Source organism: Orcinus orca, chromosome 2 (genome assembly GCF_937001465.1).
Source record: "Orcinus orca chromosome 2, mOrcOrc1.1, whole genome shotgun sequence".
NCBI classification, from domain to species: Eukaryota; Metazoa; Chordata; class Mammalia; order Artiodactyla; family Delphinidae; genus Orcinus; species Orcinus orca.
Genome location: NC_064560.1, coordinates 154141104 through 154156881, shown reverse-complemented (window position 1 = coordinate 154156881; position 15778 = coordinate 154141104). Strand labels below are relative to the sequence as shown.

At 35.2% G+C, this 15778-nt stretch overlaps 1 protein-coding gene across 11 annotated transcripts in view; it reads left to right on the top strand.

Moving 5' to 3' along the window:
• DDHD1 (DDHD domain containing 1) overlaps positions 1 to 14742 on the top strand; it is a 91247-nt gene extending 76505 nt beyond the window's left edge. For 4 of the 11 annotated variants that reach the window (XM_033404758.2, XM_033404760.2, XM_033404757.2 and 1 more), the window contains 5 exons: positions 329 to 478; positions 2864 to 3116; positions 4131 to 4322; positions 6912 to 6995; positions 11906 to 14742. In XM_033404758.2, coding sequence (XP_033260649.1) covers positions 329 to 478; positions 2864 to 3116; positions 4131 to 4322; positions 6912 to 6995; positions 11906 to 12087 — 861 coding nt within the window. In that variant the 3' untranslated portion in view covers positions 12088 to 14742. Of the gene's footprint in view, positions 1 to 328; positions 479 to 2863; positions 3117 to 4130; positions 4323 to 6911; positions 6996 to 9457 lie in introns of all 11 variants that reach the window. The other 7 variants (XM_004279348.3, XM_004279347.4, XM_033404759.2 and 4 more) reach the window with 5 other exon arrangements.
• Positions 14743 to 15778: the final 1036 nt, after the last annotated feature.

Below are 15778 nucleotides of genomic sequence, written 5' to 3'. Positions count from 1 at the left end.
CTTATTGGTCTTTACATGTTTTAGAATACCTAATATACTATTACTTTACACAAAATAGTAGCTTAATAAATCTTCCTTCTCCTTATCCTCATTCTTCATTTTCTGTTAGATTTAAAGATAAGGAAGTTGCTCCTGGATAGACTGTTTAGAATAATTAATGGTTGTTATATAGTTAATAAGTAATGCAGATACCATCTAGACAAAACTCATTTAAAAAGATATATATTTGTAGATAAATTTATTATTTGTATTTTACCATATATTATATTGTACCCAAATTCTTTGAAAAACACTACTTTTAAAATTTAGGATGACTTTATCATTGTAGGTTGAAAATTTCTTCTGTATGGGATCCCCGCTGGCAGTTTTTTTGGCATTGCGTGGCATCCGCCCAGGAAACACTGGAAGTCAAGACCATATTTTGCCCAGAGAGATTTGTAACCGATTACTAAACATTTTTCATCCAACAGATCCAGTGGTGAGTTGCAAATATGGACATTTATCTCTCAGCATTAAATTTTTCCTAAGAGACTCTGTAAGAAATCTTTCAAGGTACTGCTGAATTTATGAGAAAGCGTTTATTTACAGACATCTCTCGTAGATACTGCGTTTTTTTACAAACAAGGTTTGTGGCTACCCTGCGTTGAGTAAGTCTATTGGTGCCATTTTTCCAACAGCATTAGTTTTTAATTAAGGTATGTATGTTGTTATTTTAGACGTAATGCTGTGGCACATTTAACAGATACAGTGTAAACTTAACTTTCATATGCACTGGGAAACTAAAAAATTTGTGTGATTTACTTTATTGCAGTGATCTGGAACCAAACCTGCGGTATCTCCAAGATATGCCTTTATCTGTTATATTTGCATGAGTTCATATTTTTAAAATATTTGTTCTTTGATTAGTTTAGGGATCAGGAAATAAAATACCTTAAAGATGTTCTGTTTATGTTGTATATGTAGGATGAAAGCATAATGTAAAAATATTATCTTTAGGCAATTAATCCAAAAGACAGGAGTCATCTGGACTTTCAAACCTTAACCAGTTGTAATACCAATAATGTAGCAACCATAAATTTTAAAAATCTCACTTTAAATACTTTTTTCTCTAAAGTATGCTGCAACATTGAAATGTGATTGGTAGATCCTCTTAGAAATGAAAATATTTAAATATTATGTATTAAACATAGAAAAGTGGAAGAATTTATTTTAGCTTGGTGGAATTATGGCATTTTGGATTTTTACATTCTCTGTATGTTTGTACTGTAAATAAATTTTTTAATGTAAATACTCCTAGGATCTGTCTGCATCCAGGTAACCAGTTTAACACCAAGTATGATTTTTGGATGAGAAAAATTCTTCCTTAAATCCTCTTGGAGGCAAGGCTAGATATAACTAGATTTAAGACAAACTATTTTAAATAGCATTTATTCTCTGAAAAATAGCTTTATATAATTTTATAAAGTCTTTTAAAAGATCTTTAGCTAGTACCAAATAAATATAACATTGACTAAACACCAGAATTTTAGAAAATTTCTCGTGTGTTAAAGAATCAAAACGGTTATATCTAAGAAATTTCACTGAAATGGAATCTAGTATTAGATTCAAATACTGACTGCACGATCTTGGCCAACTCACTTCCGAGACTATTTCGTATCTATATGATGCAGATGATAATATTTTACCTCATAGGGTTATTAGGATTAAGTAAAATGTGTGCAAAACACCCAGTTAGACCTTGAGTATTTTGTTAATATGCATTCATTTAACTCACTCTTCTATAACTTGAAGGTGAACTTGAGATCATAGGTGAACTCCAAACTTTCAGTATATACCCTATACTTTGTACAGTCTTAAACTTTGTTATTCAGTTGGCCCTTGAACAACTCAGGGGTTGGGGTACACCCTGTGCTCAGTCAAGAATTGGGGTGTAATTTTACAGGAAGCCCTCTGTATCCACGGTTCCACATCCACAGATTCAACCAACTGCAGATCATGTAGTGCTGTAACATGTAATTATGGGGGAAAAAAATCCACGAATAAGTGGGCCCACGCAGTTCAAACCTGTGTTGTTCAAGGGTCAGCTGTATTATAAAGGAGGGTTCCAAACTTATTATTACAAATTATTTTTATTATTCATTTTATAGTTCTTCTGTGAAAATTTATTTTATATAGCTTATGTCAGAATTGTGCTAGGCAGTTTTTCCAAAGTTATCTATTCTTCCCAACATCCTTGTGAGGTAGTAGGAAGTGTTATCTCCTTTCTATAGCTCAGGAAACTGAGGCTCTGAGACCTTGTGACTTGGTGAGTGTCATATAGTTAATAAGTGACAGAGGCCAGAATATGAACTCAGGGAGTTCTGATGCCAAGTCCATTGGCTTTTCTGCTGTATCATTCCTACTTCACATTAGACAAATGGTCTTATACCATCATCTCGTGTTTGTTACTATATGAATCTACTTGAAAGTAGGGCTTACTGGGAGCTTAGATATTAAACATTGACCTTATTTGCTGTGTTCCAGGTTACTGCTTACTGCTTCAGTTTTGTTTGTGAGACTAATATAAATCTAATTGCTAGATGATATCAGAACACAATAAAAATGACTATTTCTCTGAAAAACAAATGAGTGGGCACTATTAGCCTAGACTAATTGTTTTTGTATAATCTCATCAAGGATCTTTAATTAGACAAACTACATATTATTAACAGTGAAGAAATAAGAACGCATGTTAAGAATATCAGGTTTTTAAACATTTGCTAAGGTCTACTGAGCATGCAATAAAATAAGAATGAACAGTTTACTAAAATCCAAGCATTGTACCTTAATGTTTTGTTTCTTTGAATTTTTTTTTTAAATCAAGGCTTATAGATTAGAACCGTTAATACTGAAACACTACAGCAACATTTCACCAGTCCAGATCCACTGGTATAATACTTCCAATCCTCTACCTTATGAGTATATGAAGCCAAGCTTTCTTCACCCAGCAAAAGAACCTACCTCAATTTCAGACAGTGAAGGCATTTCAACAATACCAAGCCCTGTGACTTCACCAGTCTTGTCCCGCCGACACTATGGGGAATCTATAACAAATATAGGCAAAGCAAGCATATTAGGTAATTTCTTTTCAGTATTCCTTATCAATGAATTTAAGCACTTTTATATAGACATTAAATTTTAAGTACTTGGAAATACCCTATCTATTACAAAACATCCAACAGTTAATCCTTATGGTTAGTGTTAACCACCTTCTCACTGTTCATATTTGAGGGCAAAAGCCCTAGAGTTCTCTTAATTAGATCAGATCCTGTAGTTAAAGAATATGAGATAGCTGGATGCACAAAAGAAGATCGGGGAATCAAGTCCCTCGTTTTAATCTTGGCCCCATCACTTACTGTGAGATCTTGGGAAGTCACGTAGTTTTTAATGCTCTGCTTCCTCATCCATGAAATGAGGGAGTGCTTGAGTACTAAGGGTGCCCCTGCCGACCAGTTCTCTGATCCCTGTCCTAAAAGTCTCTCGAAATATGTGTCCTTCCTGAGGGCAACAAGGGTATTTAATTTCTCTTTGAATGATCTCCAGTACCAGCCACAATGGTGTAGCGCCAGAGTTCAATTCTGTGCCACTTTAGCTTGTCCATTGCTTTTGGTTACAAGTTGCTTTAGTATAAAATGCCACAAGATGGCACTATAAAAAGGCTTTATCTGCTGGACTCATTGATATTTGACTTCGTCATAAAGATTGTTTATTCATAGCTTTTTATAACATATCCACTTAACCTCAGGAGTAAGCATATCAATAGTGAATATATGCCCATGTGAATGGCATGGTTCTTTTTATTAACATTTGTAATCTTACGAAATACTTTAAAAAACAATGATCACGAATAAAATAGAATCTTTACTCCTTTGTAAGCTATATTCCTGGAGTTTGTACAACTCTTATTCTATTCAACACCATTTTTATTTAGAAACCTACAATATAAATTGTAATTTTCTTATGTACCCACCCTGGAAAAACGTGACTAGGGCTTAGTCCCTCTGCCAACTGGCTGTAAATATGGGTGGTGCTCTTTAGCCTGGTGTGTGGTGTAATTCAGCAGAATGACTGCCCTGTTTTGTGAAATGTAGGGGCTGCGAGCATTGGAAAGGGACTTGGAGGAATGTTGTTCTCAAGGTTCGGACGTTCATCTGCATCACAGCCATCTGAGGCATCAAGGGACTCTGTGGAAGACGAGAAGAAGCCGGTTGCCTCACCTCCCACGTCCACTGTGGCAACGCAGACCCTTGCACATAGCAGTTCTGGCTTTCTTGACTCTGCATGTTAGTTCATACTGTTCTTTACAGGTTTACACCGTTCCTTTTTAAAACGTGCGGAGCACAAAGGGTTAAGATATTAACACTAGCAGTCAACTCTTAATCTAATCTAACGCCTGCCTTAGCTTTTAAAGAAGCAATGCTTTTTCTTCTACTTACATTTTTAGGAATAATCCCTAGGTAAATGCATTTTTACTCTCTGCGTTGGTGAATTAAGTAAAGAGCATTAATAATCAGGGCCTTGTGGCACAGAGGTGTTACACATCAAGCATAAAACAAATCTCTTTGTGGTAAGCACTCCCTGATGTTTCTAAAGTGGTTTTTTGTTTTCAATATGGTCTTCTCAGCCCTAAAAATTCATGTAATTGCTTCAAACCTGTGCTGTATTTTCTCTTGATACTTTTTAAAACTGCTATGCCAAAGCTGTCCTGGTGCTAATCCCTCAGTTCCCTTCATCTAACCGAATTATAAAACCTTCAGAGCTTTAATTGTATTGGAACCACTGTATCGCTTCCAATCCTATCCCAGCTACCTTGTGTAAAATAGATACTCAAGAAATGAGTGAATGAAAGGATAATTATACTGGACTTATATTAGAATGGAGCTTTATTTAATTTTTTCCAGTGGATTTATAAGGTCTAAACTCTTGAATAGTTGTGAAACACTAATACACTTAGTATATATTTACTTCCAAGGATGTAAACTTGAACCTTATTTTTAAATGTCCAGTAAAATAAGACTAATAAGTCCTAGTTTTCCATTACATAAGGAAATGTTGACTCTGAAACTAGCTACTTCCTTTCTGTAACTATAGCAAGAAAATTTTATTTTCTTCCTCTAAAATTCTTTAAACATTTCATTTCAGATACTTAGAGCCTTGTTTTCTTACTGTGTCTGCTACTCTGAATTTTAAAACAACCAACATTCATTGCCGTGCGACAGTCCTAGGGGCTGGATCTTTCTCCAGAGTCACCTCCACTCCATGATGAATTATCCTAGCCATTTCTGAGTTGGACATTCCTATTTGGGCCAATTCCATTTTTTTAACTTAATCCTATCTATGTCAGACTCTGAGTACTAAAAATTTTATAGTTGCAAGCCTTTTGAACACTGCCTAGAAAATTCATTTCAGATTTTGATATTTGTACAAAATTCATAGTTTTCTTATAAGAGTTCCTATACTATTGCTGACTTAAACTCTCACTTCTGCTTACTATCAGAAATGAGATTGTGAAAATACAAAATTCTGTTATAACATGCAGATGTCAAAAGAAAACTAAACTTCTGAGGAAAAATAACTTCAAAGAATTTTGTAAAATGACAGGTAAAAAGTCACAATTCCTTGTAAAGTTAATGCACAGCAATGATGCTAGTAACCATTAGGGTGAACGAGGGAACAAGAAGAGCAGGGTATTTTGAGCCCAAGAGACGGGGTAATGAAGACATACAGAGAGAAGTCTATAGGGTCTGAGAGAAGAAACCTATCTTTTAGTTTTTGTACTATTTAATGTAGAAATTTCAAAGTGATAATAAAGAAGAAACCTATTTCTTCTTCCAGTACAAGTGAGTAGAGATGCTTAGATGTATTGCATTATTATATTTTAATATCTTAACAGAATATGTTTTCTGTCATTCTAGCATATAAATTCTTTGTTGGTCCTAACGGTAAATTACTTGCCAACTATAGACTCAACTAACTGTGAGCTAATCATGATTTCTTAGTTTCATGTATTCATCTTTAGATACAGATTTAAAAAGCCCAACTTTTAAAATTGGACCACTACTACAGGAGAATTATGCCTTTTAAATCAAATCCCCAAGATTCACCTTACTAATTCTTGGACTTGCTTCAGTAATACACTCTTCTATGTAATCCTGATTTAGACAAATTTCTTGTCATAATTGCTCTTTTGGCTATATGTTGCAAATCATAAAACCTTTCTTCCTTAAATCTTCTTTCTGGAATTTGGTGATTAGGTGATTCTGGCTTCCTTTCTTCCTTCCTTCCTTCCTTTCTGCTCACATTTGATTGACTCAGTTCTTCTCGATAACCTTCATTCTGAAGCTACCGGCTTTGATTCTCTTGCTTTTTGAGGGTAAGATGGACACAGACTGTGAATTCATGATCAATCAGGTTTCTCTCTTTGAAGATTTAGTGTTGTCAGTTGAAACCATCTTATTGACATCAATTTGAAGCATCTTATATAGCTACTCTTCATTTCTTTTGAAAAGTATAGGCTTATTTCCAGTGGTTTTACTGTTTCATTTCTTGTACTCCCCTGTGTTTGTAACATATTATGAAAAGAATCTGTTTCTTTTAGCATTGTTTTGCCTCTAGGTTAGAACTTAAATGAACTATACATTTGGGAGATACTTGGGTGTTAACAGATTATGACATTATATTTCAGAGTTAATTATGCTTACATTTTCCATGAAAGAGCTCTTCACAAAAACCAACGTGTGTACTTCTTTATGTATGCTAGGTTTAATCAGCTTATTTGGGAGTATTGTTCTAACTTTTGGCCACTGCATCACTGAAGGCCATTTGTAACCATCAACCAACACTTTACAGCATCTTGTGTTTTTTTTTCACAGATTTCAGACTTCAAGAATCGTTCTTTAATCTCCCACAACTTCTTTTTCCGGAAAATGTAATGCAGAATAAAGATAATACCCTCGGTATGGTATATGTCAGGAATAGCATTCAGAGCACTATGAAAATGATCTACTTAGATTTCTCCTGCTCATTGAAAAATTGGATCAGTTCTATGAGATCAGCTTGAATGTTACCATTAATAGACTATTTTATATGTATTCTCTTCCTGTATTTTCTAATCTTAAATATAGTGGTCCAGAAACCCCCGAGTATTGATTAGACCCTTAATGTGCTAAAATATATGATACTCCTATATGCTTCTACAAAGAAGGAACCTTTTAGAGAGGGGAGAAAAGCATGAGGCCATTGTCTTTCTCCTCTATTGCCCTACAGCCTTCAAAGAGATCCAGTATTCTTTTCATATAATATACTTAAAAGGATTTCATAGTATAAAGGATTTTATCATTTCTAATTATTTCAGATATTAATAACACTTCCCCTAGGGCTGTTGGTATGCCATAACTGATACTGATTTCAACACAAATATTTAATGTTCTTTAGAGGTGTAGGTTTGCTTTGAAAAAATTATTATTGGATGTAAGAGATATTTTTAGTCTCTTAATTTTCAGCAGATTCAAAATGTATCAGTAAAGATTAATCTTAGCAGTTTAAAATTATTTTCATCATTAACTTCTCATTCCTTTTTTTATAGCTTCTTTCTCTTTCCTTTTTTTTAAATATCGAATTTTACCTTTAACAAAAAAGTTACAGGTGTTTCCTTGGATTTTTTAACCATATCTAATTTTATAATTTCTGTATTTATAATTGCTAATTTTCATGCATTTTTTCTATTTAAAAAAAAAAATCTTACTTGATATAGATTCCAAAACAGTGTTTCAGCATAACAAGCTGATTTGGGTTTTGGGCTCTATAATAGCAGTTTGTGTTGATCTAACTCAGTGAAATCCCCTCAAGAAATGATCTTATATAAGTGCTCTCTCTCTGGTCCCTGTTCATGTAGTGGTCACTTCCACAGAGAAATAATTGATGTGTGCTTTTTGCATATTTAGTTGGAGAAAGGAAAATTAATCCACTTATACATTTGTCCTACATTCAAGTAGTCCTTTTTATTCACTACCTTAAAACCATCCCAGCTACCCAAGCAATTAGACCACTAATCATAATTGCACCACCCTGATCTGATTCAGATGGTATTATGTATATGGCTTCTGTTTTCTCTTTTCCTGTTTTTATTCATTCAACAATTTTACCATGAGCCAAGTAGGTAGTCACTAGAAAAGATGCCAAGATGAAACAGATTTCAGTGCTGCCCATAAAGATTTTAAATGCTGGTGGGGAAGTTAAGTATTTTTTAGAGGGCATATATTCTAGTAGGGAAGGTAGATAACTACAGGAATAATTATAATATATGATAGAACGTGATGAGCCACATAACAGAGAAACAGGTAAAGGCCTCTGACAGTTCTAAGGAATGAGAAAATGATTTAACCTGGAGAAATCAAAAAAAGCTTCGTGGAAGTAGGATTTGGACAAGCAGAGATGAAGAGAGAGTGCAGAGAGAATAAACAGCATAAGCAGAAACACAGAGGTGGGAAGCACAGAGTATGTAGAGAACCAGAAGTCAGTTTTGAGGAGAACTAAGGATGAGTGGAAGGGAGTAGTTCTGAATATGATCAGGAACATTTCTCTAACCAGATGGTAGAGGATCCAATAAATCTGGGCATCTCCAGGAGTTTCTTTATATTCAACCCATGAGCCTGTATTTACCCAAATAGCCCATCTGTTGTCAAATGTTAGGTATATGAATGTCTTTCAGGGTATATTAGTGTCGGGAAATTTGGGGGTTAGAAATGACAACTGATTATAAAACTCATTATGGAGTTTTTGTTATTTTTTTCAAATACAGGATGGTTAGAGAATATTCTTAAATATATTTGAAGCTATGATAAGTCACAAAATTTAAATATTCCTTGGATGTCAAACACCTAACCACATGAAATATATAGTCGCTCTGAGGCAGCACAAAAATAAGAAGACATAATTTATCAAGAGCTCTGAGCACAATCTTTCTTATTGCAAATGAATCTTTCACCAGTCATTTGGAAACCCAGTTTCCTTTACCTAGTAATTTAAGTGGTTTTCTTGGTATCTACCTAAAGCAAAAAATCATGCAATTATGACCATAATTGTTATTTACAAATAAGATAACTTTTAAGATTCATTACGTTTTTGAAAATTTCTCTCCAGGGAAGTTAAGACACTCCCATTAAATAGAAGAAGCCTGTCTAGTTAGTACAGATTATAATACTAAGATGGTGACTTTCTGTTCATATATTTTACTTTTCAACACCATATCCATGTTGACAGGCCCTGTGCACAAAAGAATTCTCTGCTGAAAGCACAGTGCTAATTGTTGATGATTGTTAAAAGCCAACAACCTTTTTTTTCATTTTTACCTCTCTTCAATTGTTCAGGAATCTCATTCTTTTATCTTTCTCTTTTATCTTTTTTTTTTTTTTTGTAGATAGAGGAATTTTAGCACTTAGGCACTCAAGAGAGAGAAAGAAGGACAAAGTGATGATTTTATGTTCTCCTTTCTTTTTGACCTAACTCAGTGAGAGAAACTCGGAAAAAACTACTAACCTGTATGGTGCCACCCCTTCTTGATATGGTAACAATGAGAAAGTGGGTCCAAGGCAACTCCATGTAGATTTGGGCCAACTTTGGCCAAGAGCACATCTTATAGTACATATATTGATGGAATAGTGCTGCCATGTAGGAACTCCACTCCCTTGGGAATTCTGTGATCTACAGAAAGGGGGAAGATGAGACAAAGGCCCTCTTACATCCATCCATCCACCTGTAAAACCAACACAAACGTGAGGTCAGCTGCAATGACAGCCAGACTGCCTGGGGTAAACCTTTTAAGGAAGATGAGAGGCTAAAATAGGTTCATCAGGTACAAGCTGGCTACCTAATTCCCATTTTGATGGGGACAACCTACAGATAAATAGAAAGGGATAGGGAGGGGCAATCTAGTTAGTGACACTTATTGAAGATCCTCTGGGTGATGAGAAGTACAAGGGCATATAATATAATGGAACAATAAATTTATCATTTGAGTTTATAGTATATGAAAGGCAGTGTTGCACAGTAATAGCATATTAAGAATAAATTTCAGGGACAAAAAATCAAAGTGGAGCCAAATAACACTAGTTGAAAATCTCCCTTTCTTTGACTTTAAAACAACAGTTCAACCTAAGACTTGGACTAGGAAGACATTCTACAGTGGCATTTAAAAGTGAATTCTTAGAAATAATTTGGTGTGGGCTTCACCAATTTTACTATGTCTGTTTCCCATCTCTTCTGTTTTTCCTCTTATTTCTCCTTTTTTTTCCTTTATAATTAACTTCACCTTGACTCCTCTTCATGGTGCTCGAGAATTCATTTCCTCTTTTCATCTTCCTGTCTGTTGTGCCAGAATGTACCTACCACTTTAACACAAATGTCCCATGGAATACAAAAGGTAAAAAATTAAGACATTACTATCCCACAGTTCCACATGTGGATTTCAACTATTTCTTATTATGGATTAGCTTATCATAATTTAAATGAAAAAAATACTTTGTATTTTGTTTTTAAAAAAACTTTGTGAAAAGCCTATGTTGATATATTTCATGGGGTTTTATAACCTTAACTGGGTAGATATTTTCTGACATTCTTTGTCAGAAAAGCACAATTGAATAGAAAATAACAACTGTAAATGCATTTTTAAATCACCAGATGGTATTGTCACAAAATACCTGTTTAAAATAAGCATTAGCTAAACATTTATGTGAAATCATTCTCTAAAATGATGTGATTTCCTATATGCAATTACCAAATTTCCAGGGTAAAGCAAAACCCAACTTTTTCTCCCACCCCCTTAGTTTTTGCCAGTTTTTACTTTTCACATCTGCTGGTACTCTGAACAAAGAGCATACTTTGAGTGTCTGAATAGTAGTGATTTCGGTGCTTTTTATTTTTAAGACAGACCCTTCAAAATATTGTATGTCTCATTGACAGTTTTAAAGGAGTTCCTGAAGATCAAATTATCGTTTTCTAAGTGTTTTATCTCTAAGGATTTGTTAGATGAACCGATCACAATCTTAGCGCCTTGATTTGGTAAGGTGGTTTTTCTCTAACACGTATTGCAGGGACTTTCTGTGTGTTTAGAAAAGACTTGAGTGAATTCACTGAATTGTTTGAAGACAGCACTGTTATAAAATGAAATCCTGCCTCTCAAGAATTACCATTGTTCCTCCCAGTTTAACTTTCCTGGCCACCTAGTGGATTCTTTTATTGAACAAACATTTAATGAGCGTGCATGTCCCAGGTGCATGTTAGGCCCTGCTGACAGGATAGAGACTAGGGTGTGTCGTGGCTGCCTTTGGGGAATTCAGCCAAGTGGAGAGGAAAACGTGGTAGGACTGTAATAGATGTTATCTTCCAACACGTCTCCCTGAGCCAGTTGATGTAGAGGGCCTCCCCAATGAAGGACCCTTTGAGTGCCCTGTTGCACTCCTGTAGGCATTGTTACGTGTAAGCCTGGCCCATCATTCTGCAAGAAGGCTGTTTGCCTTATTTTACAGATTAGGCACAAAGATTAAATGGGAAAGCCAGCATTTGAGCCCAGTTTCTTTATTCCAAATATACTATGTGATACCAAGCGAGATTTTTGATTTCTTGCTTTATTATTCCATATTGACCTGAGCACACAAAGGAAAGGGTTCACCAAATAGAATCCTGAGCTGCTGAGGCTCTTGAGTATTTTTTCCTGTAAGATTAGAGTGGAAAGTCACTTTTTAAAAAACAGTAATAATAATTAGGAGAGTCACTTCTATTTGGTAAATTTTTATTCTCAACTCTAGTAAGTCTGTATAGAGCCAATCTTGTAATCCTTATTCATTTGTTTGACTTCTTTTCTTTTTAGTGGAATTGGATCACAGAATTGATTTTGAACTCCGAGAAGGCCTTGTGGAGAGCCGCTATTGGTCAGCTGTCACATCGCACACTGCCTATTGGTCGTCCTTGGATGTTGCCCTCTTTCTTTTAACCTTCATGTACAAACACGAGCACGATAACAGTGCAAAACCCAACTTTGATCCAGTCTGAACTGTTGAAGGACATTAATGGCCCCAAACTGATTTTTTTCTGTTAAAATATATGTGTCAACATACGGAAGTTTCAGGTTTAAGTATGTTTCACTTTTGTTTAGGGTAAGAAATATTTGAATTTAGAAGCACTTTATTTTACTTTAAAAAACAAAGCAAATGTTGCGTCTGAAAGAAGTTATTTATAGTTTTCATCATTTTAAGTATGAGTCTGACAGAACCCCCTGCAGAGAATCAAGCAAGACCTGGAAGTAAGGAGGACTTGGGGGGACTGCAAGGTCATAGATCACAATCTAATTTCTCCCAAATATAAAGGCATATTAATGGGTTGAATCTAATGTATTAACCAAAAGATGTTATAAATCTAAAATGATTAAGGTCCAGGGTATTCTGCGTAAAGATCACAAGGTGGTATCATTGTTTTCGATTTCCATGAAAGCTTCCATTTCCACAATTTCTTTGAAACATGAGTGTAACAGATTTTAAATGTTCTGAATTTAACTTGTTTAGAAAAACTAATGCTAAAATAGAAACAACATTTTAACTATTTATAGTTTATTACCTCTGACTAATTGTTTTATGTCAATGTACGAAACATTACATTTTTTTAAATGTTTCCTTTGAACAATTTAAGAACCACATTTATTTTCTATAGTGTTAAGACCCTTTTTTCTCAGAACTCCATCTTTTTACTCTTCAGATGAATATATAGACACTGTGGCATACTTTCAGCATTTTTTTCATTAAAAAGTTGTAGTTTTACACAAATAACACTAGTTCAATTATTTTGAAAAAAAATGAACTTTTTATTATGTCCCGTGTACCTCAGAGAAAGCTAAAGTTTTCTAAACTTGACATGGAATACTCCATAATGGGTACATTTAATAAACTTTACTGGAAAATTAGTAAACTTCTTTGGAGTAGGGAGTATGACAACTAAATTTTAAGTATATAAACGTCTGTGTGCCAAACAATTAACATATAAAAAGGGGATGGAGTGCCACTAACAAATTTTATTTTTAAAGTGTTTAAGGAATCGTAATTGAGACATAGACACAATAGTTCAGGATTCTGAGGCATTGAAAGAGTTTCCTCAGCTGTAATTTTTTCCACAGTGCTTTTCATCTGAGGAGCTCAAAGTGCTTTGCAATTTAATAACCTATGTAGTAGCTTCTTGAGGTAAGTAAATGAGTGTTATCCTCATGTTACATGTTAGTACACTAAGGCACCAAAACATTTAAAGTGCCTTGATTACAGAGCAAATCAGAGCTCAGACTGAAGACAGACCATATTCTTTTATGTGCTGTTCATTGATAATTCACATGTGACCTCTTGTTTTGCAAACAGTAATAATAACAAGTTGCAATTCATAATTTGGAGAAATGACTGTGAAGCCAGTACTTTACCCTACTCGTCACATACATTCTTGGGTTCTCACACTCAAAGGAGGAGTTACTTAGAGGGGATCAGTAGCCATCTCTGCCACAACCAACCCATACTTCTGAGAGGCTTCCACTGGGTTCCACTTAAGGTGCTGTCTTTGCTTATCTTAAGCTCCCCAGGAATCGTCAAACTGGGAGCAAAGTTGGTCGGTTGTACATCTCACCTTCTCCTTTCTTTTTAAGATGATAGAATCTTTGGATTACTTGTAGGTTTTACTCAGCACTGTCAGTCCTCTATCTGTTTTGGCCTTTCATTGAATTTGCACAACATAAAGCACTTCTTTTTAGTGCTTAAAAAGATCCCAAGGCTCCATGCCCAGATACGTGACTCACTAAGAAACTCTTGCTATAAAAGGCTTTTGATGCAATCTTAGCAAAGCTGAAGCAACGTCTTTCGAATTTAGAGATTCCTGTGAACTCAGGTCATTCTCATACCCTGTTTATTTCGTAGGTCTATTTAGTTCTCAGGAGAATTAAACTCATATCCCATATGACTTTATCATTAAAGGTATGTGAGCATTTGGGTGGTATGACACTCAAATGCCTAAGGGATTCATTCTCTTTTTTTTTTTTTTTTGGCTGCTCGGGGTCTTCGTGCGGCTTGCAGCTTCTCTAGTTGCAGGCTTAGTTGCGGTATGTGGGATTTCAGTTCCCCAACCATGGATTGGACCTGGACACCCTGCATTGGAAGCGTGGAGTCTCAACCACTGGACCACTAGGGAAGTCCCAAGTGATTCATTCTTAACCATTAGAATGTGAAGAGCCCCTTTTACCTGAGAGGAGTGAAAACCTAGCAAACCTTTTCATTTGATATAGAGTAAAAAGAAAAGTATATTCCCATAGCTATAGGAATATATCTGCTTCCCTTTTTTCATATTGAGGAAAAAAATCCAATTTAACCACATGGAAGTTATTTGAGTTCTTGAAAACAACATTCAAAACCCCCTTTTCAAAATGAGATATTCTGGATTATTGGATAGGGGTTTTGTTTTCAATTCATTCTTTCATCAATAGAGATGGTGATTTTGATTTCACAGTACTCTTGTTTCCATGTCTCTGCATGTTATCATGGAATGTACTTGTATGTACTCAAGTAATATACAGTATGTGTAATCCTAGCTTGACTTAGAAGCTGAGTCAGTTACTGAGTAATATTTTGCAACTTTATTCCAACAAGTACTAAATTTTTGATACCATTAAAATTTTATTCTCTATTTTGTGTACCTGCTATGATGATTCTTCTGAGTACTGGTCAGATTGTTCACACAATTTTAGTCCAGTTAGGTCCCCAAGAATTATTTAAACTTAGAATAAGGAGAATGTTTTGTTAGTTCATAACTTTATTTTCAACAGTGATTATGCTTGTGTTATAATCCAGTGTTACAGTATATTAGAACATATTATAAAATGTACTCAGTTTCTCATAGCAAACCTTAGGAAGCTTATGTTTGACTGCTATTGAATAGCATCTGTCAGCCTTTGGAAATTCTCACATTGAACGTTCTGTAGAAGCCCTCAGACAGTGACATGTAAACATTCATCTCATTCTCATTTTCTCTCTGTTGTTTCCTCGTTGGGGGCTGAAGCATTCGGGTCATATCCTTCCCCCAAAGAGTAAACAGAGGAAAGGAAACCATCAGTGGAGTGTCACGGCCAACTCCACAACTCCTTCCAGTGATGACACTTGAGCCCTTTAAGGTGGACTCGGACCAAACCTAGAAAGTTCACTGTGAGGCCTACAGTAGAGGGAAAAAAACTGAATTGCTTTCTGATTAGGTTAGTTAATATTTCTGTCTTCTCAGCTGTAGTGAGTAAGGCATTTTGGACAATTGAGAAAACTAATTTGAGTGTTATGTCTTAACAATTGTTTGAATAATCTTTTGTTAGCATGGAAATGGGGCTAAAAAAGATACGCGATATTAAAGAAGAGTCAAGGCAGAGCTAAAAAGAGGATGTAGCAGTCATTGACTGGAGAAAGAACTAGAACTTGACCAGACAGTCTTGAGTGTTCGGTAGGTAACTTCTGTGGTTACTCTCAATTGTCTTTTACCCAGATTCTGCTGTCATCCCTGCACCTCAGGCCTCTGCCAGGAGTCACATGGTCCTCTGGCTGAATTTGAAACACACACATTAAATCCTTTTATGGTTAGGTATGGGCAATGCATATAGTTTCCTGACATTTTATAATAACTTACCTACATAGAAAAACTTTTGCTGTATCCACAGCAGATTTGGCAGGAAGCGCCTCGA